At 39.1% G+C, this 26,187-nt stretch overlaps 3 protein-coding genes and 1 pseudogene across 9 annotated transcripts; all 4 read right to left on the bottom strand.

Moving 5' to 3' along the window:
- Positions 1-313: 313 nt before the first annotated feature.
- On the bottom strand, positions 314-10,303 carry LOC126594075 (pectin acetylesterase 12-like). The gene is made up of 12 exons (XM_050260281.1): positions 10,096-10,303; positions 9,828-9,910; positions 9,506-9,635; positions 9,336-9,409; positions 9,035-9,121; positions 8,825-8,949; positions 8,562-8,669; positions 2,812-2,830; positions 1,012-1,089; positions 811-916; positions 562-704; positions 314-464 (listed from the first exon to the last, which is right to left on the bottom strand). Exons 1-12 carry the CDS (start codon positions 10,283-10,285, stop codon positions 375-377), a joined length of 1,233 nt encoding a protein of 410 aa, XP_050116238.1. The 5' UTR covers positions 10,286-10,303; the 3' UTR covers positions 314-374.
- A 441-nt stretch (positions 10,304-10,744) lies between these two features.
- LOC126594073 (pectin acetylesterase 12-like) lies at positions 10,745-25,201 on the bottom strand. Of its 7 annotated transcripts, XM_050260279.1 has the most exons (13): positions 24,580-25,018; positions 24,367-24,449; positions 24,062-24,191; positions 23,819-23,892; positions 23,598-23,684; positions 23,387-23,511; positions 23,206-23,266; positions 23,053-23,106; positions 22,891-22,968; positions 22,752-22,791; positions 12,064-12,129; positions 11,809-11,951; positions 10,745-11,695 (listed from the first exon to the last, which is right to left on the bottom strand). In XM_050260279.1, exons 1-13 carry the CDS (start codon positions 24,770-24,772, stop codon positions 11,606-11,608), a joined length of 1,224 nt encoding a protein of 407 aa, XP_050116236.1. In that variant the 5' UTR covers positions 24,773-25,018; the 3' UTR covers positions 10,745-11,605. The 7 variants fall into 7 exon arrangements, with proteins under 7 accessions (XP_050116236.1, XP_050116235.1, XP_050116234.1 ...); XM_050260278.1 differs by lacking the exon at positions 12,064-12,129 and having other exon boundaries at positions 22,686-22,791; positions 24,580-25,016; XM_050260277.1 differs by lacking the exons at positions 11,809-11,951; positions 12,064-12,129 and adding an exon at positions 22,430-22,572 and having other exon boundaries at positions 22,686-22,791; positions 24,580-25,013.
- Positions 13,166-14,269, bottom strand: LOC126594077 (pectin acetylesterase 1-like). Its single transcript, XM_050260282.1, has 3 exons — positions 13,692-14,269; positions 13,530-13,612; positions 13,166-13,403 (listed from the first exon to the last, which is right to left on the bottom strand). Exons 1-3 carry the CDS (start codon positions 13,882-13,884, stop codon positions 13,170-13,172), a joined length of 510 nt encoding a protein of 169 aa, XP_050116239.1. The 5' UTR covers positions 13,885-14,269; the 3' UTR covers positions 13,166-13,169.
- Positions 17,284-18,797, bottom strand: LOC126593554 (pectin acetylesterase 2-like; annotated as a pseudogene).
- Positions 25,202-26,187: the final 986 nt, after the last annotated feature.

Raw genomic sequence — 26,187 nt, 5'->3', positions numbered from 1 at the left:
GCTTTGATTAACATTGAATATTTATTTATCTTTTAATGAGATTAAATCATTTAAGGGAAAAAAAGAAACTAAAAATTTGACTCATGGCTTTTAGGCCTCGGAGAATTTGAGTCAAAGACGTCAGGCTATGTTTGGGTAAGGGATTTGCAATAATGCTCGCGCGGTCTTAACACAGCCACCCTTCTCAGTAGCCATATATTTTACTATCTTACAATCCTTTCTTTTGTATTATGGTGTTTGATGGTAGAATTCTGTTGATTTCAACTGCATCGCAAAGTTATTTCATTAAGCTCAATGGATATTAGTCGTAGTATTATGGTGCAGAACTCAATAGGATGAGCATGTTAATGAGCCAATTGATCAAACAGTAATGCTCATTTGAGAGCCAGACGGCGGCAAGATTCATCGACAACCTTAACTTCCGCTCGATCGAAATACCAATCTCCAACCGCTTCTGCGATTGTCTGCGATAGTCCACACGAGAAACATTAAACATGATCTTGAAACTCTTTCTCTATATGTTAAATGTTTGTGTGTTTCTGTGTTGGAACATGCTCTCACCTTGTTTCCAACAGCTGGAGAATTACGAGCAAACCATGTGCCTTGCAACGTTAGCAAGTGCGTGAAACACGAATTTATGAACATCCCGTTTTGTTTAGACACCGAGAATTGTTTTACTGCATTCAGAAATTGATTCCTAAACCCTGTTTAAAAATAAGATAATGTCATAATATTTTCATGTTAATTTAGTTGCTTTGTTTCCGAAGCAGCTACAAGATTTAACAATTCATCTGATATGTGGGATTTCACCTTGCAGAATTTCCATCTGTGATGCAGAACAACTTGAAAGGTTTAATCTGCAAGTCTTCCATTCACCATGGGGATCTGCTGATGGTGGAGCTAAACTGTATGGGATCTGATTTTAAGTGGGAAAATACAGCTCAATGCATTCTTTCATTTAACTCCATTTAGTAATTGTGAAATTAGACATTAAAAATAATGAACAATTACCTGCCATGAATCATATGCTGAATTGAGTATAAATAGCGGGGTTCTAATGTTCGCAATGAAGTTTTCAGGGAAGAAGCACTGTAAAGCAACAAGTAGTGCGCAACTTAGTTTATGCTATCACTATTTTTAGATCAATTACTACAACAACAACAACAACAACAAAGCCTTTTCCCACTAAGTGGGGTCGGCTATATGAATCCTAGAATGTCATTGCGCTCGGTTTTGTGTCATGTCCTCCGTTAGATCCAAGTACTCTAAGTCTTTTCTTAGGGTCTCTTCCAAAGTTTTCCTAGGTCTTCCTCTACCCCTTCGGCCCTGAACCTCTATCCCGTAGTCACATCTTCGAACCAGAGCGTCAGTAGGCCTTTTTTGCACATGTCCAAACCCATTTTGTGTACGTGTTGATGCTTCACCGCCCAACATTCTGTGCCATACAGCATCGCCGGCCTTATTGCCGTCCTATAAAATTTTCCCTTGACCTTTAGTAGCCTACGACGGTCACACAACACGCCGGATGCACTCTTCCACTTCATCCATCCAGCTTGTATTCTATGGTTGAGATCTCCATCTAATTCTCCGTTCTTTTGCAAGATAGATCCTAGGTAGCGAAAACGGTCGCTCTTTGGTATTTCCTGATCTCCGATCCTCACCCCTTACTCATTTTGGCCTCTATTTGCACTGAACTTGCACTCCATATATTCTGTCTTTGATTGGCTTAGGCGAAGGCCTTTAGATTCCAACACTTCTCTCCAAAGGTTAAGCTTCGCATTTACCCCTCCTGAGTTTCATCTATCAACACTATATCGTTTGCGAAAAGCATACACCAAGGAATATCATCTTGAATATGTCCTGTTAACTTATCCATTACCAATGCAAAAAGGTAAGGACTTAAGGATTGTTGATGCACAAAATCAGTGAGAACTTTGGTACAACAGAAAGTATTAAGTTTGTGATCTTCGCTAGATTGCTCTGGTCATTAGTGTAGATAAGTATGTAAATGGATAGAGACAGGAAAACAAACACAAGATGTACGTGGTTCACCCAGATTGGCTACGTCCACGGAGTAGAGGAGTTCTCATTAATTGTGAAGGGTTTACACAAGTACATAGGTTCAAGCTCTCCTTTAGTGAGTACAAGTGAATGATTTAGTACAAATGACATTAGCAAATATTGTGGGAGAATGATCTCGTAATCACGAAACTTCTAAGTACCAAAGTGTGGTATCGTCTTCACTTGCCTTATCTGTCTCATAGGTAGATGTGGCATCTTCTCTGGAAGTACTCTTCCTCCATCCAGGGGTGGTATCTTTAACTGGTGGAGATGCATAAGGTAATGTATCAATTTCACTTGAAGCTTACTTGTAGTTTCAGGCTTGGTCAAGCGCGATACAAACCATGCAGTAGAAGTCCCCCAAGTCGCCGAGCTAGGGGATCTGCTGAAAAATGTAACAGACAAGGTAAGCAATTAGAGCTCCAAACAATCAGTCCCAGATCAGAAATTTGATTTCGAGTTCCGGCTGATTGTTCTCATTCTCCCTATCTTGCAGGCAACATGAAGGATAAAGAGAAGAAAAGGAGAATAGATTATATGAGATACTTTTGCTTTTGAAGAAGTAACTTTCCACAGGCTTATTCTTGAACTGGGATGGAGGGTTTTCTGGTTTCCTCCAGAGTATAAGGCCGACTGAAGAATTTGAGGGTCAAAACAAGTCCATCAAATCTAGAGTACGTTCGACCCTATTGATATGAGATATTTTTGCTGTTGACAAAGTAGTGGATGTATCGGCACGTGTTTTGTTACGCTTGTCTCTACATGCTTCCTTGTATCATTCTCACTTTCCCTAGCTGTTCCTCAAGCAGATGTGGTATCTTCTCTGGAAGCATAAGATGTTGAAGATGAGTACTCGAGAGCAATGCCAGGTAAGTAATCAGGTAAGGGGTCCCAAGCAGTCAGTTTCTGACTGGAAGCTTGATTCAAAGTGCTGACTGATTGCTTTCTTTCTCATTGTCTTGCAGGTAAGAACAAGGCCAAAGGAAAAGACAGGGAAAAAGCATGATATGGGATACTCTTGCTTTTAACCCTAATGATATGAGATATTCTTGCACTGGTGTAGCTTGTTTGCAGAGGTATTATCGGGGGAAAGAAAGCTGAGTATTTCGAGAGGCTTCGTTGGGAGTGCCCTCTTAGATATGAGGAAGGGTTGAGCATTTTTGCAGGTCTGCTTGTCCGTTGAGGATGAAGGTCGACATATATAGGAGTTTCCCTAACAACAAGTAGTAATGTTATTCCTTTAACCTGCTTGGTCATAGCACGGTAGTGGGAGCTGCCAGCTTCACGTGTGTCAGAGCACTTTGAAAAAGTGGTATGTGGTATCTGGAAAGCTGATGTTGCGTGTGAAGATTACAGACAAGCTTTATCCAAGGAGATCTGGCTCTCGAAGTTGAGAAAGCGGTGCCTCTTCGATTTTCGAACAAGCAATCCTGTCGGGGATCTGGCTCTCGAGATTCGGAGAACGGTGCCTCTTCGATTTTTGAGAGAGCAATCCTGCTGGGAGTCTGGCTATTGAGATTCGGAGAGCAGTGTCTCTTCGATTTTTGAGAAAGTAATCATGTTGGGAGTTTGGCTTTCGAGATTCGGATGACGGTGCCTCTTCGATTTTGGAGCAAGCAATCTTGTTGGAAGTGTTTTCTCGAATGTGAGTAAAGGTTGGGCATGTTTGCTAGTCTACCTTGCCACGAAGCACAGAGGTTGACACACAGAGACTTTCCAATTATCCAGCAGTGGTGCTGTTCCTTTACCCTTGTGGGTAATAATATGGTAGCTAGACATTCAAAATTTATGTGTCTAAACTTTGTTAGTGATGTTTCTTTGCTATTCTTTTACCCTTCTTGGTCATAGCGATGTAGTGGGAGCTGCAAGCTTCACGTGTCCAAACTTTGTCAGAGATCTTTGGCAAAGTTATCTGTGGTACCCATGAGTTGATGGAGCGTGTGGAAAGTGGATGATTGAACAGTAAGATTCACGTGCTTTCTACTTCACCAGAAATCTTCAACAGAATGCCCGTAATTTCAGCAAAGCTGAGTGTGCATGTGACAAGTGCTGACAAGGCTGAAAAAAGTAGGTGCCTCTTCGATTTCTGAGATCGGCCCTCGTGGTTTCTGAGCGGCCCAGCTTTTGAGAAAGCAAGCGCCTCTTCGATTTCTGAGATCGGCCTTCGTGGTCTTTGAGCAGCCCATCTTTTGAGAAAGCAAACGCCTCTTCGATTTCTGAGATCGGCCCTCGTGGTCTCTGAGCAGCCCATCTTTTGAGAAAGCAAACGCCTCTTCGATTTCTGGGCAAGCGCCTCTTCGATTTCTGAAGCTCCTTCGAGTGCAGATTTTTATAAAGGCTGACATTAAGTTCCAAAGCACACTTGAATCTTCACCAGTAGAAGTTCCCTTCTTGCACTTCTAAGATCTTTATTTGTCTGACCTCTTCTCTTTTCAACACCTTTGAAAATGTCTGGCCCCTCCGACCGTCGTTTTGACTTGAACCTTGTTGAAGAGGCAGCCACGCCTTCTCCAGACAACATATGGCGCCCATCCTTCTTATCCTCTACTGGTCCTCTTACCGTTATGGATTCCGTGATGAAGAATGATATGATCGCTGCGGTGGTGGCCATGAACCTTCTCACTCCCAAAGATAACAGACTACTTTCCAAACGGTCTGATGAGTTGGCTGTTAAGGATTATCTGGCTCTAAGTGTTCAGTGTGCAGGTTCTGTGTCTAATATGGCCCAACGCCTATTTGCTCAAACCCGCCAAGTTGAATCATTGGCGGCTGAAGTGATGAGTCTCAAACAGAAGATTAAAGGGCTCAAGCATGAGAATAAACAGTTGCACCGGCTCGCACATAACTATGCTACAAACATGAAGAAGAAGCTTGACCAGATGAAAGAATCTGATGGTCAGGTTTTACTTGATCATCAGCGGTTTGTGAGTTTGTTCCAAAGACATTTATTGCATTCGTCTTCTGGGGCTGTACCGCATAATGAAGCTCCAAATAATCAACCTCTGATGCCTCCTCCTTCTAGGGTTCTGTCCAGTACTGAGGTTCTGAATGATCCCCCTCCGGTGCCTTCTCTTTCTGGGCTCTACGGACTGCTGAGACTTCTCCTAAGCAACCTTTGTGAAGGCTCCCTCTTGTTTGTTTATTTTGACTCATGTATATGTACATATTTGTAACTTATCGGAGATATCAATAAATAAGATTTGCTTCATTTCAACGTATTGTGTTAAATACACCAAAGCCTTCTTCACTGAGTGAGGTCGACTATATGAATCTTAGAACGCCATTGTGCTCGGTCCTGTGTCATGTCCTCCGTTAGATCCAAATACTCTAAGTTTTTTCTTAGAGTCTCTTCCAAAGTTTTCCTAGGTCTTCCTCTACCCCTTCGGCCCTGAACCTCTGTCCCGTAGTCACATCTTCTAACCGGAGCGTTAGTAGGCATTCTTTGCACATGTCCAAACCACCGTAACCGATTTTCTCTTAGCTTTCCTACAATTTCGACTACTCCTACTTTACCTCGGATATCCTCATTCCTAATCTTATCCTTTCTCGTGTGCCCACACATCCAACGAAGCATTCTTATCTCTGCTACACCCATTTTGTGTACGTGTTGATGCTTCACTGCCCAACATTCTGTGCCATACAGCATCGCCGGCCTTATTGCCGTCCTATAAAATTTTCCCTTGAGCTTCAGTGGCATACGACGGTCACACAACACGCCAGATGCGCTCTTCTACTTCATCCATCCAGCTTGTATTCTATGGTTGAGATCTCCATCTAATTCTCCGTTCTTTTGCAAGATAGATCCTAAGTAGCGAAAACGATCTCTCTTTGGTATTTCCTGATCTCCGATCCTAACCCCTAACTCATTTTGGCCTCCATTTGCACTGAACTTGCACTCCATATATTATGTCTTTGATCGGCTTAGGCGAATACCTTTAGATTCCAACACTTCTCTCCACAGGTTAAGCTTCGCATTTACCCCTTCTTGAGTTTCATCTATCAACACTATATCGTCTGCGAAAAGCATACACCAAGGAATATCATCTTGAATATGTCCTGTTAACTCATCCATTACCAACACAAAAAGGTAAGGACTTAAGGATGAGCCTTGATGTAATCCTACAGTTATGGGGAAGCTTTCGGTTTGTCCTTCATGAGTTCTTACGGCAGTCTTTACTCTTTCATACATATCCTTTATAGCTTGGATATATGCTACTCGTACTCCTTTCTTCTCTAAAATCCTCTAAAGAATATCTATTGGGACCTTATCATACGCTTTTTCCAAATCTATAAAGACCATGTGTAAATCCTTTTTCCCATCTCTATATCTTTCCATCAATCTTCGTAAGAGATAGATTGCCTCCATGGTTGAGCGCCCTGGCATGAACCCGAATTGGTTGTCCGAAACCCGTGTCTCTTGCTTCAATCTATGCTCAATGACTATCTCCCAGAGCTTCATTGTATGACTCATTAGCTTAATACCCCTATAGTTCATACAATTTTGTACGTCGCCCTTATTCTTGTAGATAGGCACCAAAGTGCTCTTTCGCCACTCATTTGATATCTTCTTCGTTTTCAAAATCCTATTGAAAAGGTCAGTGAGCCATGCTATACCTGTCTCTCCCAAGACTTTCCACACTTCGATTGGTATATCGTCTGGGCCCACTGCTTTTCTATGCTTCATCTTCTTCAAAGCTACAATCACTTCTTCCTTCCTGATTCGACGATAAAAGGAGTAGTTTCTACACTCTTCTGAGTTACTCAACTCCCCTAAAGAAGTACTCCTTTCATGTCTTTCATTGAAAAGATTATGAAAATAACCTCTCCATCTGTCTTTGACCGCGTTCTCTGTAGCAAGAACCTTTCCATCCTCATCCTTGATGCACCTCACTTGGTTTAGGTCCCTTGTCTTCTTTTCCCTTGCTCTAGCTAGTTTATAGATATCCAACTCTCATTCTTTGGTATCTAGTCGCTTATACATGTCGTCATAAGCCGCTAACTTAGCTTCTCTCACAGCTTTCTTAGCCTCTTACCTCACTCTTCTATACCTTTCACCATTTTCATCGGTCTTGTCCTTGTATAAGGCTTTACAACATTCCTTCTCAGCCTTCACCTTTATTTGTACCTCCTTATTCCATCACCAAGATTCCTTTTGGTGTGGAGCAAAGCCCTTGGACTTTCCTAATACCTCTTTTGCTACTTTTCGGATACAACTAGCCATGGAATCCCACCTTTGGCTATCTTCCCCCTCTCTATCCCACCCACACTGGGTGATTACTTTATCTTTGAAAATGACCTGTTTTTCTCCTTTTAGAATCCACCATCTAGTCCTTGGGCACTTCCAAGTCTTGTTCTTTTTTCTCACTCTTTTGATATGTACATCCATCACCAACAAGCGATGTTGATTAGCCAAGTTCTCTCCCGGTATAACTTTGCAATCCTTACAAGTTATACGATCCCCTTTCCTCATTAGAAGAAAATCTATTTGTGTTTTTGACGACCCACTCTTGTAGGTGATCGTATGTTCTTCTCTCTTATTAAAGAAGGTGTTGGCTAAGAAGAGATCATATGCCATTGCAAAATCCAAGATAGCTCCCCCATCCTCGTTTCTCTCCCCAAAACCATGGCCACCATGAAAACCTCCATAGTTGTCTGTCTCCCTGCCCACGTGTCCATTTAAATCTCATCCTATAAATAACTTCTCCGTCTGGGCAATTCCTTGCACCAAGTTTCCAAGGTCTTCCCAAAATTTCTCCTTCGAACTCGTATCCAACCCTACTTGAGGTGCGTACGCACTAATCACATTGATGAGTTCTTGTCCTATTACAATCTTGATTGCCATGATTCTATCTCTTACCCTCTTGACATCTACAACATCTTGTGTCAAGGTCTTGTCCACGATGATGCCAACACCGTTTCTCGTTCTATTTGTGCCCGAATACCAAAGTTTAAACCCTGAGTTTTCTAGATCATTTGCCTTAAGACCAACCCACTTAGTTGCTTGTAGGCACATAATATTTATCCTTCTCCTCACCATAACTTCCACTACTTCCATAAATTTTCCCGTTAAGGTTCCTATATTCCACGTTCCTAAACGCATTCTACTCTCTTGAACTCTACCCTTCTATCCTAGCTTCTTCACCCTTCTCCGTCCAATAGGATCAAAGTACTTCTTTTGTGTGTCCTGTGTAAAGTTGATAGGAGCATATGCTCCCAAACAACTTTGAGTGGAGTCGTTCGAAAAGAAGTTTCTATGGCCCCCTTGCTCATTTAACACTGCATCCGGGTGCCGATGGAGATACAGCGACCCTTGCTCACTTATCACTGTGCTCGGGCCACACAGCGCGCCACTTACGGATGACGCCCTAGCTTTAGCGCGATTTCGTTCTGGATTCATTTTCATAAGGATTCGACGTAACTGAGGAGTGCCGGCTGTCGACTACCTGATGCCTTCCCCCTCCTTCTTTACCCAGGCTTGGGACCGGCAATGTAAGATAAACTTACACATGCGGAGTTTTAGATCAATTACTGCAAGAGAAAAAAAAATTTGCAAGCCTACAACACCACTATAGTGATCCCTAAGTGCGCGTTCACCGGAAACATCAAACCTAAAATTTCAAACAGGATATCTTCAATAAGTTTTGAAGTGTTATTAATTATCTAGGAACATTGACAGGAAAAGGAAAAAAACAAGAAGCTAGGAACATGCCTGCATATTGACAATGCTGCTAAAAGAAAGGGCATAACGGAGAGTAGTACTCACTCGTCGAGAAAAAATCCACCATCACTCAGGCACTTCACTTTTGTAGCTGTGAGAAATAAGCCCCGAAACTCATCACAGTGCAAAATGGATAACAGACCGCCGGCAGAGACACCAGAAAGAAGAGCCTAATGTATGATGAAGGAAGATGTTGCAAGAACTGTCATAACATGGGAACAAGAAATGATCTACGATCAAGAAGAAATTTTATACCTCATTTGCATCGCGCATGCCCTTGGACATCAAATCTTCCATTGCAGACAACCATATTCGCTGTCCTCTAAATTGCAGTTTTCTTTCCTACGAGCAGAATCATTATATTTTAGCTTCACATTTACGCATATAAACAGAAAGGTAAGGTACCTTCCTATACAAGTAAGCCAATTAGATTCCGGTAGCTGGATGTGAGATCCTAAGCTTTTATCTTTATTGCTCACCTTTTGTCTTGCAGCAGAACTATAATCACTACCACTATATTATGAAGAAATGTAAATTGCAAGAATCGAATACCCACCTGGTTTTCGCTGTCCCCAAGAAAAGAAGCGCCGTCACAATAGCGAAGCAATACTCTATTCCAGTTGAAAAAATCTGCAATCCCATTCCTAAGCATGATAAGGATCAAGACAGAAAAAAGGAGATGCACGCATCGGTTTAACAACTGAGTATTATGTTTGAGGAGAAAACCTGGGTTCTTTTCTGCTGCGTTGCTTAGTATTCCCGTAAATGATATCTCTGTTTCCATGCGTGTTGATGATCCATACGCTGAATACTTACGGTTAGTGCAACTTCTGATGTCATTACACCGCGCTCCTCCCTGCCACAAAAAGAACTTGAGATGCTTGTTTGGTGATCAATCAACTAAAAGGACTATGCAGTAGAGAGAGAGAGAGAGAGAGAGAGAGAGAGAGAGAGAGAGAGAGAGAGTATAACTAAAAGGAAAGATGAACTTGTTATCTGATCATTTCAGTCACAACATGCTCTGAAGTGTAAGTTTCTTCTCACAAACCTGAAGGTGAATGAGCCAACTATTCGCCCCCAATCCATATCCACGATGCAAATGATAAGCAGGTACTGTTCCATCCAAGCAGACTAAAAGAGCAAAATTCACCAACATAACAATGAGACATTACTCAAAATAACAAGAATTAACTATCATTAAGGAGCAATGACTAAGAACTGTGAAAATTCGATATATATCATTGTATAAGAAAACTCAAAAAAAAAAAAAAAAAAAAAACTGCGAATTTTCTTGAGTGCATCAGTGCATGGCATACCTCCTTTGGCAGCAGCTCCTTCGATGAGGGTTAGCCCTACCATCAGTATGCCATTTGCAGCCTTGGAGGTTCCTCCATAGGTCTTCAACAAAGGCGGTACCACCTCATTGAGACTCTTCTCCGCACACCCTTTGGCCCAAATTATGAAAACAAGTACTGTCACAATGCCTACACACAAGAACTTCACCATGGCTCTCCTCTGCCTCAATCTCTCCGCCACTCAAACCTTCGTAATCATAGCTATAAAAACGAAACTCAAATCCTAAACCGGAAAGGATTAGAATGTACATTAATCCTTGATTGAATCTTACACATCTTTTAATAGGATTCAGTTTTTTTCACTCAGCACCGGACGCCCCAACAACAAAATTATACTAAATCAGAGTTTTTTCAATTTGTTACTCCATTCTACTTAACTTATCATAACATGGAAATAAACTTTAAAAGAGGAAATGAATTGTTGTGGGAGTAAATCAACTAAAGCTGGCCATAAATGGGAAAAGTAAGATGAAATGGCAGCATGGATTGATTTCTTAAATCTAACAAAAGCTTGAAGTTTTCGGAACGAACAATTCAAGGCCTTTCCAATCCACACAACTAAGGGTGTTAGTAGTTTATAAGGGACACAGTGTTTTCCAAGTCGTGTATGTAACAATCACACTGATTTTGATAAACAAGACAATCAAATTCCTATCGATCTTCAGATATTTTTCGGAGTTAATTTTCTCAATGATGGGATCCCGCTGCATTGTAGCTGGATTGGTATCAACATGGACAACATATCGTCAACGATATGCATAGTAATACAGTAGTTGTGGAGATGTTATCGACATGGATCCAGCTTAATTATGAAGAGACACTTAATTGGGACAATGAAGATTTGATTGTGCCTACTTCACTGGGGTACGTCTCTTCTTAATGTTGTGAGAGCAGATCCTGCTCCAACTACAGATGAACGGATTCTGCTTACTAATTGGCCCAATTTTCTCTATACATTTGGTATACAAATTACCCCTGAAACATGTACATCAACTAGATGACAAAGGCCATGTATACGTATCCAACAATAAATATCATCATACTTCCAAGTACACTGCTTGAATTTGTGTCCGGAGGAGTAGGGGGAAATCGTGTCCAGAGTCCAGACCATGACCAGAGATTGACTGTGTAGGAGACAAGGACCCAATTCATCGTCCAGACAAGGAATCCGGTATCACCACACTACTCACCATTGTCACCAATGAAGAAAGAGAATATTCTTCAGTCATCTGCAGGCATATTCTTCAATCGTCTGCAGGCACTCGTTGTACAATGAGTTGGCATTCTCATTAGCCATATGCTTTACCGTTTTCTCCCCAATTCTTTCATTTGTTTTTTTGTTCTTTGAACTTTGATAATAGAATCCTATCGACTCCAATTATTACAAAGTTATTTCATTAACCAGAAGGGATAGCATTATAGTACCGACAACTCAATACAATGACCATGTAAATAATCGATCAAACAATGCTCACTCGAGAGCCAGATGGTGGCAGGTTTCGTCAACAACCTTAACCTCTGCTCTATCAAAATACCAATCTCCAACAGCTTCTGCAATTGTCTGCAATAATCCGTCGCATTAATAACTTTAGATATCTTCAAACTCTTATCCCTACATATAATGCATGTGTTTCTGATTCTGTTTTTGTGTGTTGGTAGTTAAAACAGGCTCACCTTGTTTCCAACAGCTGGAGAATCATGAGCAGACCATGCACTTTGCCCCGTTTGACAGTGCGCGAAACACGAATTTATGAACATCCCAGTTTGATTAGACACCGAGAATTGTTTTACTGCATTCAGCATTTGATTCCTGAATCCTGTTCCATTCCAGAAAAATAACGTCACAATAGTGACACAATTTGTTTCTGAAATTCTGATGCTTCTGCAAGATTTAGGAGTCGAAAAAATTCCTTGTTTGTGGGATTTCACCTTGCAGAATTTGCATCTGTGATGCCGAACAACTTGCAAGGTTTAATCTGCAACTGTTCCACTCGCCTCGGGGATCTGCTGATGGTGGAGCTAAACTGTTATACAATGCAATGAATTTTTTTTTCAGTAAAAGTCCTTTCGGTAACTCTCAATTAAGACATTAAAATGAATAATGAAAAATTACCTGCCATGAATCATATGCTGCATTGAGTATAAAGAGCGGGGTTGTAATGTTCGCGATTAAGTTCTCAGGAAAGAAGCACTGCAAAGCAAGAAGTAGTGTAAAACTTATTATGCTATCACCTATTTTCAAATTTAAAAGTGCACAAAAATTGATTACCGAAGTAGGGTCGAGGTGACTAGTACAGAATCGCGGCAGATTTTCTTCCACCCCCTGCAAGCTTACAACACCACTATAATAATCCCTGAGTGTGCGTCCACCAGAAATATCAACCCTACAATTCCATACAGGATCACCAATAAAATTTCAAGTGTTGATAATTAGATAGGAATATTGATAAAGGGAAAGGACGTTACGGATATAGTACTCACGTGTCGAGAAAAAATCCAGCATCACTCAGGCACTTCACTTTTGTAGTTGTGGGAAACAAGCTCTGAAACTCATCACAGTGCAAAATGGATGACAGACCACCGGCAGAGCAACCAGAAAGAAGAGCCTAATGTACGATGGATTAATATGCTTTGAGAAGTGGCTTAACACGGGAACAGGATTATAACTTTAGCATGAATAAATGTTGTACATGATTCGCGTTGCGCATTCCCTTTGACATCAAATCGTCCATTGCAGATAACCATATACGCTGTCCTCTAAATTGCAGTTGTGCTTCCTAACAGAAGAATCACTATATTTTAGCTTCTGATTTGCACTTACGGATAGAAATACATAAGGTACCTTCCGATACAAGGAAGTCAACTTTTTATTCCAATAGCTGCAGCACTACTACTATAATCACTATCATAATTTTGTGGAAAAAGGTAAATGGCAAGAACATTCCACCAACCTGATTTTCACTGTCCCCAGAAAATGAAGCGCCATCACAATAGCGAAGTTCTACTCTATTCCAGTTGAAAAACTCTGCAGTCCCTTACATGATAATGGTTAAGACGGCTAAACCAAAAAACAGAAAAAGAAAAAAGCAGATGCAGGTATCTGCCTTAAACACTGGAGCGTTAAGTATGAGGAGAAAACCGGGATTTTCTTCAGATTTATTGCTTAGTATTCCAGAAAATGCTCTCTCTTTTTCCATGTGTGCTGATGATCCATACGCTGAAAATTTGCGGTTAGAACAACTTTTGGTGTCATTACACCATGCTCCTCCCTGCATCAGAAAGGACTTGAGAGGGTTGCTTGGCAATCAAGCAAGTAAAAGGCATCAAGCAGTCCCTAAGACAATAACTAAATGGCAACATGAACTTTTTGATTTTCCTCAAACTATCTTACCAACCTGAAGGTCAATGAGCCAACTGTTCACCCCTGATCCATATCCACGATGCAAATGATAAGCAGGTACTGTTCCATCCAGGCAGACTGCAAAGTAGATTAATTAAAACAAATAAAGGAATAATTAAGAACCGTGAATTTTAGAGTACGTCAATATATGTCATACCTGCTCCTTGGGCAGCAGCTCCTTCGACGAGTGTTATCTCTACCATGAGTATGTCATTTGCAGACTTGGAGCTCCCATAGGTCTCCAACAAAGAAGGCACCGTCGCATCAAGACTCTTCTCTTCCACAAACCTATCAACCCAAGTTCTGAAAACAAGTGCTGGTACAAAGCCAACCCAAAAGAAGTTCACCATGGCTCTCTCCAATCTATCCGCCACCCAAGACCTCAAAAACTTAGCTATACAAAAACGAAACTTGAATCCTAATGAAACGGATAGGATTCAAATGTATGTACGTTACTCCTTAGTTAAATCTGAAACATATTTTCCTGGGAATCAATTTTTCACAGCTCCAGACGTGCATGAGCATTAGTTTACCAAAATGAGATTTTTTAAATTCTTACTCCATTCTACCCAACTTATCATATCATAAAAAGGAAATATATTGAAAAAAGAGGAAGTAAATTCTTGTGGGAATAACTCAACTAAATATGACTTCATATTTTCCTAAATTTAACAAAAGTATGGAGTGTTTGATTTCGAAAGGAAAAATCTAATTCCTTTCTCCAGCACCACGGTAAACAAGCAGACTCCTGGACTGGAGATTTCGTTCTTCTTCTTCTTATTGCTGCCAAAAACAACACTGTTAGGGGATGTGAATAATGCTTCAAAGCAAAGATTACTTCCAAAAAACGTCCCCTCTTTCTTTGGCCTCAAAGTTTACGCAACTTACTCCACAAGTCCAATATATAGATCAGTGCTTCCCAAGTCAGTGGGCGGTCTTTCTAACACAAAAACCATCAGAACAATCAAATTATTTTGAAAAATATCAATCAAAAGTTCAACATTGAAGATTGTTTGTAATTTGATTGTGGTTGGAAATCCGACATCGGGAATTTGACAAAACAATTTACAACTTAATATTACAAACATGGTTCTATTCCTAATTATACTGATACGTACCTTTTAGAATAAAATCTTATTCCTACTGGGCTAGCAGTTAAGCTGGGGACAACATATATCAGTGTTGGACGATTGACCTTATCTCTGAAACTTTGACAATCAGTAAACTCTGATGCCAAATCACTACAAGAAAAACCGGCAACAACCACGGTCTGCTTGTTCAGTAAAGTCTCTGAATTGTATATCATCGATCTTCATCCTTAGTGGCAATCTAAGAGCGCTCTGAGCCATCTTTATGAAATGTTTTTTTTCCATGGGAATTTGACATTTCAATTTTAGCTTTGTGAAACTGGCAAGAAAATCCTCTGCAGCTTTGCACCCTTGTAGTTTAAAATTTTGCTTTAAAAATTTGATTTAAAAATTTGCAAAAACTGTTACACTATTTTTTCTCTCCGGCGGTCAAACTATCAAGTTTATTAATTCATGTTTTTTTTAATAGGGCACTCATTGAGCCTATTTTTTTTGTTTACATGGATGCCAAATCGATACCACTTAGTCCATTTTTTTATATATAAACACGAGAGTTTCATTCCTTCATGAACACGAGAGTTGTGTTCTTAATATAAGCACGAGAATTTCATTCATAACATGAACACAAGAGTTGCGTTCCTAAAATAAGCACGAGAATTTCATTACTAACATAAATACGAGAGTCTTGTTCTTCAAACCAAACAAAACCTATCATTTACTTGTCCTATAAATACAATTTATTCAAGTGTGATTTTATATTAAATATCTTGTCCTATAAATACAATTTATTCAAGTGTTAGATACATGATGTTATATTAAATATATTGTGGAAAAAAAATGTAGGGGGGGGGGGGGACTTAGTTAACCTACGCAATGAAGCTAATTTTAACTTGTTCAATTGTAGAGGGGTCACATTAATAATGGTGGCTAGCTAGTAGCAGTCATCACAAAAATAGTACCAAATTATGTGCAATAATTAGTAACAATTGAATCAATATAATTAAGTAGAAAGATGACTCCAATATTTGCACATGCTAACTTGCCACCCTTTGTTGTTCTGTGTTGTTTTTCTTTCTGTCATTTGCATGTCTTTATTTTACCTTAAAACAAAGTATAAATGTTAGATCCCACATCGTCCAGGGGAGTAGATCCTCTATGCCTTATATATACATGTCCACCTCCATATAACACGAGGCCTTTTTCGAGCTCAATGGCTTCGGGTTCCATCGGAACTCGGAAGTTAAGCGAGTTCGAACGAGAGCAATCTTATGATGGGTGACCCACTGGGAAGTTCTATTCGTGTGAGTTTCCAAAAACAAAACTGTGAAGGCGTGGTCGGGTCCTAAAGCGGACAATATTGTGCTACAGTAGAATCGAGCCCGAGACGTGGTGGAGGCCATTAATTAAAAAAAGAATAGCAGTGACTTGAAGTAGGGGAAGTGACAAAAAGTGAGGTGAAGGAACAAGACAATTTGAAAACCCATTCGCTTAATTGCAAAGAATAAGAATATAGACGGTGGGAATGTAGAGTTTTGAATTAATTAAAAACAAATAAAATAAAATAAAATAAAATAAATAACCCTATGTATCTGTATGACGGTTATAAAAAATGTTGCAGGTACGTTGAAGAGTTTGAACAATAAAAATGTTATACATTGTATAATGCCATTTGTAGCATATTTATTGACGATCTCTCTAGACCATACTTATCTAAGTGAGATTTACATGAATTATGGATCATCATTAATGCATGTATTTAACACAATTATCATCTCGACTGTTAGATGGTGATTTAAGGCATGTTTGAATTTGCTTAAAATTTTGCAAAAATTGTTACACTATTTTTTCTCTCCTGCCGTCCATTTTTCATCTATGAGTTAACATTTTCTTTGCACGAAATTATTGTCCATTGCATATATGAATCCACATTTCGTGTATGTAAGCAAAAAAATAGAAAAAGAAAAGCCCATTGAGTGCTAGGTTTGAAAAATATATGTATACCTAGCATCAGACTGGCCGGACGGACCAACAGTTAAAGAATACGTAACTTTAAGATTTCTTTTTGGTAATTTTCAAACGACATGGATCAACATGTTTTTTTCTGTTATACAAGCGATATGTGTGATGGGTACTCAAACATGGAATCTCATGCAAAAGTGAATGTTCTTAGCCATCTGAGTTAAAAACTTTTTGAGCATAGATCAACATTTTAGGTGCCCTAAACTACACATCGTGTAATTAACCATTTTTCAACGAATAAATTTTAGGAAAACTAATGAAAAGAGGTTGAAAACTTTGAGTATTAACGATAAGGACAAAATAAAGGGTAAAGTGAATAGTACCATGATTGACTTTTTAGTGTAAAAATATGATTTTTCGTTAAAGTAAACAGTACCAGAAGCTTTTCGTTAAAGTTCTCATAAATTTTTATTGTTAATTAAGCAAATATTTTTCTTGCATATTGTGTTAAATGGATTTAACATAACACCAAATCTTCCCTTCTCATTAGCCATATGTTTTACTGTCTTCTATCCAATTTTGTTCTTTGTAGTTCTATTGAGATATCAATTGCACTACAAATTATTTCATTAAGAAGTAGTTAGGTTAGTACTGTAGTGTAGACTATGTTCATCCGAGGGCCAGATGGCGGCAAGTTTCATCGACAACGCTAACATCTGCTCGGTCGAAAAACCATTCTCCAACAGCTTCTGCTATTGTCTGCAATAATCCAGAGCACATAATAACATTAGATTCATCCTATGTGTGTGTCTTTCTTCTGTGCTGGAACAGTTCATCTGATATGTGGGATTTCACCTTTCAGAATTTCCATCAACGATGCAGAACGACTAGAAGGGTTTAATCTGCAACTCTTCCATTCGCCACGGGGATCTGCTGATGGTGGAGCTAAACTGTATGGCATCTGATTTTAAGTGGGAAAATACAGCTCAATGCATTATTTCATTAAACTTCATCTAGTAATTGTGAAGTTAGACCTTATTAAAGACAATGAACAATTACGTGCCATGAATCATATGCTGAATTGAGTATAAATAGCGTGGTTGTAATGTTCGCGATAAAATTTTCAGGGAAAAGCACTGTCAAGCAAGAAGTAGTGCACAACTTATTTTATGCTACCACTATTTTCAAATCAATTACTGCAAGAGGAAAAAAAAACTTGATTACCGAAGTAGGATCGAGGTGACTAGCTACAGAATCACGGCAGATTTTCTTGCACCCCCTGCAAGCCTACAACATCACTATAGTGATCCCTGAGTTCGCGTCCACCGGAAACATCAACCCTAAAATTTCAAACAGGATATCTTCAATAAATTTGAAGTGTTAATAATTATCTAGGAACATTGACAGGAAAAGGAAAAAAAACCTTGCTAGGACTGTGCCGGCATAACGGATAGTAGTACTCACGCGTCGAGAAAAAATCCACCATAACTCAGGCACTTCACTTTTGTAGCTGTGGGAAATAAGCCCCGAAACTCATCACAGTGTAAAATGGATGACAGACCGCCGGCAGAGACACCAGAAAGAAGAGCCTAATGTATGATGAAGGAAGATGTTGCAAGAAGTGTCATAACATGGAAACAAGAATTCATCTTTGAGCAAGAAGAAATGTTATACCTCATTTGCATCGCGCATGCCATTGGACATCTAATCTTCCATTGCAGACAACCCTATTCACTGTCCTCTAAATTGCAGTTTTTTTTTTTCCTACAAGCAGAATCGTTATATTTTAGCTTCACATTTACGTATATAAACAGATACTTAAGGTACCTTCCTATACAAGTAATTCAATTTTGATTCCGGTAGCTGGATGAGAGATCCTAAGCTTTTATCTTTATTGCTCACCTTTTGTCTTGCAGCACAGCTGTAATCACTACCACTATATTCCGGAGAAGTGTAAAATGGCAAGAATGGAATACCCACCTGATTTTCGCTGTCCCCAAGAAAGAAGCGCCGTCACAATAGCGAAGCAATACTCTATTCCAGTTGAAAAAAAATATGCAATCCCATTCCTAAACATGATAAGGATCAAGACAGAAAAAAATGAAATGCAGGTATCGGTTTAGCAATTGAGTATTATGTTTGATGAGAAAACCTGGATTCTTTTCAGCTGCGTTGCTTAGTATTCCCGTAAATGCTGTTGAGAATGAGTTGCACATTGATGGAAGGAGCAACCTTGCATGGGCTTATAAGAGGTTGGGCTACTCCCTATATTACAAATTAGTTTTATGGTGGAACTCCAACTTTCTTCATGGTATCAGGTTGTCCCACGTGTGAAGCCAAGAGGCCACACGCACTCCACGTCACCCTTTAGTTTTATGGTGGAATCCCAACTTTCTTCAAATACTATCTCTGTTTCCATGCGTGCTGATGACCCATACGCTGAATAATTTCGGTTAGAACAACTTCTGATGTCGTTTCACCACGCTCCTCCCTGCCACAAAAAGAACTTGAGATGCTTGCTTGGTGATCAATCAACTAAAACGACTCTGCTCTGTGTGTGTGTGTATTGAGAGAGAGAGAGAGAAAGAGAGAGAGAGAGAGAGAGATAGAGAGAGAGTATAACTAAAAGGAAAGATGAACTTGTTATCCGATCATTTCAGTCACAATAAGCTTTGAAGTGAGTTTCTTCTCACAAACCTGAAGGTGTGACGCAGAAAAGACCAAGGGTCTCGAAAAGACAAGGGGTAGTAACTTGGGAATCACTCAACCAGGAGCAACATAATCACTCATGTTGCTAATCATGGATTCGCTCAACAAGACCAAGCCTCACACTTGATTTAAGGAAGGAGAAACTCACTCTCTTCTTGGATTAATTTTAATTCACTAATTGACTACTTTAAGGATACATATGATATGGAACCCTTTATCTAGGAAAATTACAAAGCACTAGTATACTAAATATTTAAGAGTATGATAGTTACTAGGCAATCCAATTAAAAGAGAAGGTAATTAACAAAGGTTTTGAGAGATGAGAAGTCACTAAAGCCTTAAATATATTTGTCCCTCATGCACTGATATCATTCTCCTCTTCTCAAAAAAAAAAACTCGCCCTCGAGTGTACGTTGGTCTTTCCTCAATCTTTCGGATGTCCGCCTAGTATGTTCCACAATAGCCAATTTAGCACCAAAAATTTCCAATTTCATGAGCAAATCCAAATAATAGAATATTCCAAGTATTTTGCTTTCCAAAACTTTCTCAAGTTCTGTGCACCCTTTAACCGTTTCTTGATAGCAACAATGTCTTTTGAAAAATGCTCATCAATCTTCTAGATTTCCATTTGATATTGATGACTTGGAAAAATGCTTTGCTCCAAGTATATTTTTCTACTGTGGAAAGCAATAAAGGATTCCCAAATGTAGTCACATATATAATGGGTATCAAGGTCAAATATTACTTCTTTAATTATGATGATGCACACATTGTTCTTTCACATATGAACTCATTCCTTTGTCACTGTAGCAGTATTCATAAAAAATTGGAGCAGGATTGGCACCGACTTCAAGTTGTAAACAACACTGATGGATAACCATCGTAAACATAACCTTGTAATCTTCATCTTGCTCGCCATAAATTAGTAGAGAACACCCATCAAAAAAGTTCTTTTTGAGGTCGTCATCATCATCAACATACTCATCATAAATTGGTGGGGAATTCCAATTGACAAAACTGATTTCTTCGACAGTGTGCTCTTCCAACAAATTGTAATCACAACCATAGTCTTCAACTGCAGCGAAAAACCTGCTCTGATACCACTTGATGCAAAAAAGACCAAGGGTCTCGAAAAGACAAGGGGTAGTAACCTGGGAATCACTCAACCAGGGCAACAGAACTCGCTCGACGTTGCTACGAGGATATAACCTGGGAATCACTTGATCAGGGGCAACGGAATTACTCACGTCGCTAATTGTGGATTCGCTCAACACGATGAAGCCAAATGCTTGTAGGAAGGAGAAACTCACTTTCTTCTTGGATTAAATATAATTCACTCAATTTCCTACTTTAAGAATACATATGGAGCCCTTTAAATAGGGAAATTACAAAGCATTGGTATACTAAATATTTAAGAGTAGGATAGTTACTAGGCAATCCAATTAAAAGAGAAGGTTTTGAGAGATGAAGTCACTAAAGCCTTAAATATATTTGTTCCTCATGCACTGCATCAAGGCGAATGAGCCAACTATTCGCCCCTGATCCATATCCACGATGCAAATGATAAGCAGGTACTGTTCCATCCAAGCAGACTAAAAGAGCGAAATTCACCAAAATAACAATGAGACATTACTCAAAATAACAAGAATTAACTATCATTAAGGAGCAAGGGCTAAGAACTGTGAAAATTCTTTATATATAGTTGTATAAGAAAACTTTAAGAAAAAGAACTGCAAATTTTCTTGAATGCATCAGTGCATGCATACCTGCTCCTTTGGCAGCAGCTCCTTCGATGAGGGTTGGCCCTACCATCAGTATGCCATTTACAGCCTTGGAGGTTCCTCCATAGGTCTTCAACAAAGGCGGTGCCCCCTCATGAAGACAAGTGCAGTCACAATGCCTACACACAAGAACTTCTACATGGCTCTTCTCTGTCTCAATCTCTCCCCCACTCAAACCTTTGAAATCATGGCTAGGAAAACGAAGCTCAAATCCTAAATCGGAAAGGTTGGTAATGTACGTTAATCCTTGATTAAATCTTACTCATCTTTTAATAGGATTCAGCTTTTTCACTCAGCTCCAGACGTCCCAACAACAAAATTATACTAAATCAGACTGTTTTTGATAAACAAGACAATCAAACTCCTATCAATCTTCAGATATTTTTCAGGGTTAATTTTCTCTATGGCGGGATCCCGCTGAATTGTAGCTGGATTGGCATCAACATGGACTACATATCGTCAACGATATGCATACTAATACAGTAGTTGCGGAGAAGTTGTCGACATGGATCCCACTTAATTAGGAAGAGATACTTAACTGGGATAATGGAGATTTGATTGTGCCTACTTTACTGAGATACGTCTCTTCTTAATTTTGCAATATCGGATCCTGCTCCAGCTACAGACGAACGGATTCTGTTTAAGAATTGGCCCCATTTTCTCTATACATTTGGTATACAAAATACATATATGGATTATGGTTATGTAAAAATACAAATCACCCCTGAAACAAGTACATGAACTACATGACAACGGCCATGTATACGCATCCAACGATAAATATCATCATACTTCCAGGTACACTGCTTGAATTTTGTGCCCCGTAGAGTAGGGGGAAATTGTGTCCAGACCATGATCGGAGATTGACTGTGTTGGAGACAAGGAATCAGGTATCACCACACTAATCATTATTCTCACCATGGAAGAATGAGAATATTCTTCAATCATCTGCAGGCGCTCGTTGAACAATGCGTTGGCATTCTCCTTAGTCATATGTTTTACCGTTTTCTATTCAATTCATTCATTTGTTTTTTGAACTTTGATAATAGAATTCTATTGATTTCGGTTATTAGTTATTTCATTAAGCAGAAGGGATAGTATTATAGTGCAGACAACACGATACAATTACCATGTAAATAATCGATCAAACAATGCTCATTCGAAAGCCAGATGGCGGCAAGTTTCATCAACAACCTTAACCTCCGCTCGATCAAAATACCAATCTCCGACAGCTTCTGCAATTGTCTGCAATAATCCGTCACATTAGTAACTTTAGATATCTTCAAACTCTGAGCCCTACATATAATGCATGTGTTTCTGTTTCTGTTTGTGTGTGTTGGTAGTTATTACAGGCTCACCTTGTTTCCAACAGCTGGAGAATCATGTGAAAACCATTCACTTTGCCCCGTTTGACAGTGCGCAAAACACGAATTTATGAACATCCCAGTTTGATTAGACACCGAAAATTGTTTTACTGCATTCAGCATTTGATTCCTGAATCCTGTTCCATTCCAGAAATATAATGTCACAATAGTTACACAGTTTGTTTCTGAAATTCTTAAGCTTCTGCAAGATTTAACCGTAAAAAAAGATTCCTTGTTTGTGGGATTTCACCTTGCAGAATTTGCATCTGTGATGCTGAACAACTTGCAAGGTTTAATCTGCAACTGTTCCACTCACCATGGGGATCTGCTGATGGTGGAGCTAAACTGTTATAGATCTGATTTCAAGTGGGAAAATACAATGAAATGAATTTTTTTCAGTAAAAATCCTTAAGTAAATCTCAATTAAGACATTAAAATGAATAATGAACAATTACCTGCCATGAATCATATGCTGAATTGAGTATAAAGAGTGGGGTTGTAATGTTCGCGATTAAGTTCTCAGGAAAGAAGCACTGCAAGGCAAGAAGTAGTGCACAACTTATTATGCTACCACCTATCTTCAAATTGAAAACTGCAAGAGGAAAAAAATTGATTACCGAAGTAGGGTCAAGGTGACTAGTACAGAATCGCGGCAGATTTTCTCGCACCCCCTGTGATAATCAAGGGAATTTACATAAGCGCACGTTAGAATTCCTTAAAATGTTGCCAGGATTTTAGAACAACAAATTTCAAGTTAATAACATATTTACCTGCAAGCTTACAACACCGGTATAAATATTCCTGAGTGTGTGTCCACCGGAGATGTCAACTCTACAATTCCATACAATGTCACCGATCAAAATCAAAGTGATTATAACTAGCTAGTAAGTACATGTCTACATGTAAATAATGCAGAAAAAGAGTAAAGGCATTATAGATAGTACTACTCACGCGTCAATAAAAAATCCACCATCACTCAAGCACTTCACTTTTGTAGTTGTGGGAAATAAGCCCCGAAATTCATCACAGTGCAGAATAGATGACAGACCGCCGGAAGAGCAACCAAAAAGAAGAGCCTAATGTATGATTGATTAATACGTTGCAAGAAGAGCCATAACATGGGAACAAGAATAGATCTTGAGGATGATAAAATATGTTGTACCTGATTGGCGTCGCACATGCCCTTTGACATCAAATCTTCCATTGCAGACAACCATATCCGCTGTCCCCTATATTGCAGATGTTCTTTCTAAAATGCAGAATCACTATATGTTAGCATCTGATGTACATGAAATGTATAGAAATATTTAGGGTCCCTTCCATATTATGGTCACAATCACTATTTTGTGCAAAAAATGCAAATGGCAAGAACTTCTGCCAGACCTTATTTTCGCTGTCCCCAGAAAATGAAGCGCCGTCACAATAGCGAAGCAGTACTCTATTCCAGTTGAAAAACTCTGCAATCCCAGATATGATAAGGATCAAAACAGCTAAACTAGCAGCAACAACAACAACAACAACAACAACAACAAAGCCTTTTCCCACTAAGTGCGGTCGACTAAAACAGCTAAACTAGAAAGAAAAAAAGAAAAAAAAATCAGATCCTTTAAGTTTGTGATCGAAAACCAGGATTTTGTTCAGATTGATTGCTTAGTATTCCAGAAAATGGCATCTTTGTTTCCATGCGCGTTGATGATCCAAATGGTGTAAGTTTGCGGTCAGAGCAGCTTCTGGTATCATTACACCATGCTCCTCCCTGCATCAATAAGGAATCAAGCAGGCTACTTGGTGACCAATCAACTAAGAGAAAACGTGAACTTGTCATCTGATAACTTCAGCCTCACAACATGCTCTGAAGTGTGAGTTTCCTGGAACCATCTATATGATGTAATTATCCCTATAGCGTTAATTTTCTGATTAGTCTCACAAACCTGAAACTTAATGAGCCAACTATTCACCCCCGATCCATATCCGCGGTGCAAATGATACGCTGGAACTGTTCCATCCAAGCATACTGCAAGAGCCAAATTCACAAGGATGTAATGTAGCCCAAAAAAAGGAGACAGAACTTAGATAACAAGCATTAGAATGAATAAGAATTTATGAACTGTGAAAGTTTTAGAGTACATCAATGTATGACATACCTGCTCCTTTAGCAGCAGCTCCTTCGACGAGGGTTAGCCCTACCATCAATATGTCATTTGCAGCCTTGGAGCTTCCATAGGTCTCCTCCCACAAAGGCGGCACCGCCTCATTGATACTGTTCTCCACAAACCCATCAGCCCGAACTCTGGAAACAAGTGCTGCCACAATGCCAACCCACAAGAACTTCACCATGGCTCTCCTCTGCCTCAATCCCTCTGCCACCCAAACCTTCGAAATACGGCTATAAAAACGGAACTCAAATTCTAACCTGATAAAAGATTCGAATGCACGTTGGTCCTTGGTTAAATCAGAAAACTTATTGAATTATTACTTCACTGTGGCCAGCTAATCACAACACAAAAGGAAATAAAATTTAAAAGAGGAAATGAATTCTTGTGGGAGTTATTCAACTAAAGGTGCCCAGAAATGGGAAAAACGTAGGGATCTAACAAAAGATCGGAGTTTTCGAAACGAACCATTTAAGTCCTCTTCCAATCCACCATGGTAAAAACTATTAGAGGATGAGATTGTTGATTGTCCCACATCGCTGAGGGGAAGTAAAAAGAGAGAGTTAGCAGAAGACATAGATTCATTCCCTCGAATGGAGGGTAAAAAAGATAACAAAATCCGACCAAAATATTATATTATATAAACACGGAAATAAACATAGTTAAAAACCAGTTTCAATATGCAGAAATATTGATTAAACAAAAGTGAAAATACAAAAATGACAGCATAGCCGACAGAGAGAATAAGCATGCAACAATAGTTGAATTCATAACAGCTCATATGGTTTACATGTTGGATTTATTCTAATATAAATCAACCTTAAATGGTCTACAACATATAATAGGAATGTAATATTGGATATTAATGTAGATATTGTGATTTGATCTCTTAAGATATCAATTTTATATTAGATGTCTTGTAATACAAATAAGATTGATAGAGTCCTTGATTATACCTGCAAACCCTAGACACACAACAAACGCTTCTCATAAATTAATTGTATCCAGCTAGGTGTTTTGTAGAAGATTTTGGTGTTGCCGCAACCTACATACTATTCGCTTGGTCTCCAATGGCTATCGCTTCATGATCAGGCTAGCCAACTCTTTATTTTGTGTTTTAATTATATAACCACACAAGGTTTATATATGGTATCAGAGTCATTTGTCATATGATTAAAACCCATTAAGAAGTATCAAAGTCATTTGACATATGATTAAAACCTATTAAGAAAAGTTAATTTTAGAGACTCAAAGCAGACAGCTTAATCAGTAATTGATATTTCGACATGGGGGCGTAAAAAATGGGATCCTATCAACTTGTTCCGACCTAGGATAATAAGCTCATGAGCTTAGTCTTACTTCACCATCGAGAAACGAAAGAAGACTTCCATCTCCAAATTTAACTCAGATGTAGCTCACTCATTTTTAGGTGTGAAGCAGTGTCAAACCAAAATCGCTGATGTTCTTAAATTTTTGTGAGCATGTTATATTTTTTCTGACCTTACATTGGAAAACCAAACAGGGTCATCTACCAAAGCAATATGGTTTGTCCCATTGAATTCGATCTTTGTGTCTATGATATTGTATTTTGATTGGTAT

This window comes from Malus sylvestris, chromosome 12 (assembly GCF_916048215.2).
Source record: "Malus sylvestris chromosome 12, drMalSylv7.2, whole genome shotgun sequence".
Classification (NCBI taxonomy): domain Eukaryota; kingdom Viridiplantae; phylum Streptophyta; class Magnoliopsida; order Rosales; family Rosaceae; genus Malus; species Malus sylvestris.
Note: the sequence above shows the minus strand (reverse complement) of the source record. Positions and strands in the feature narration are given on the sequence as shown.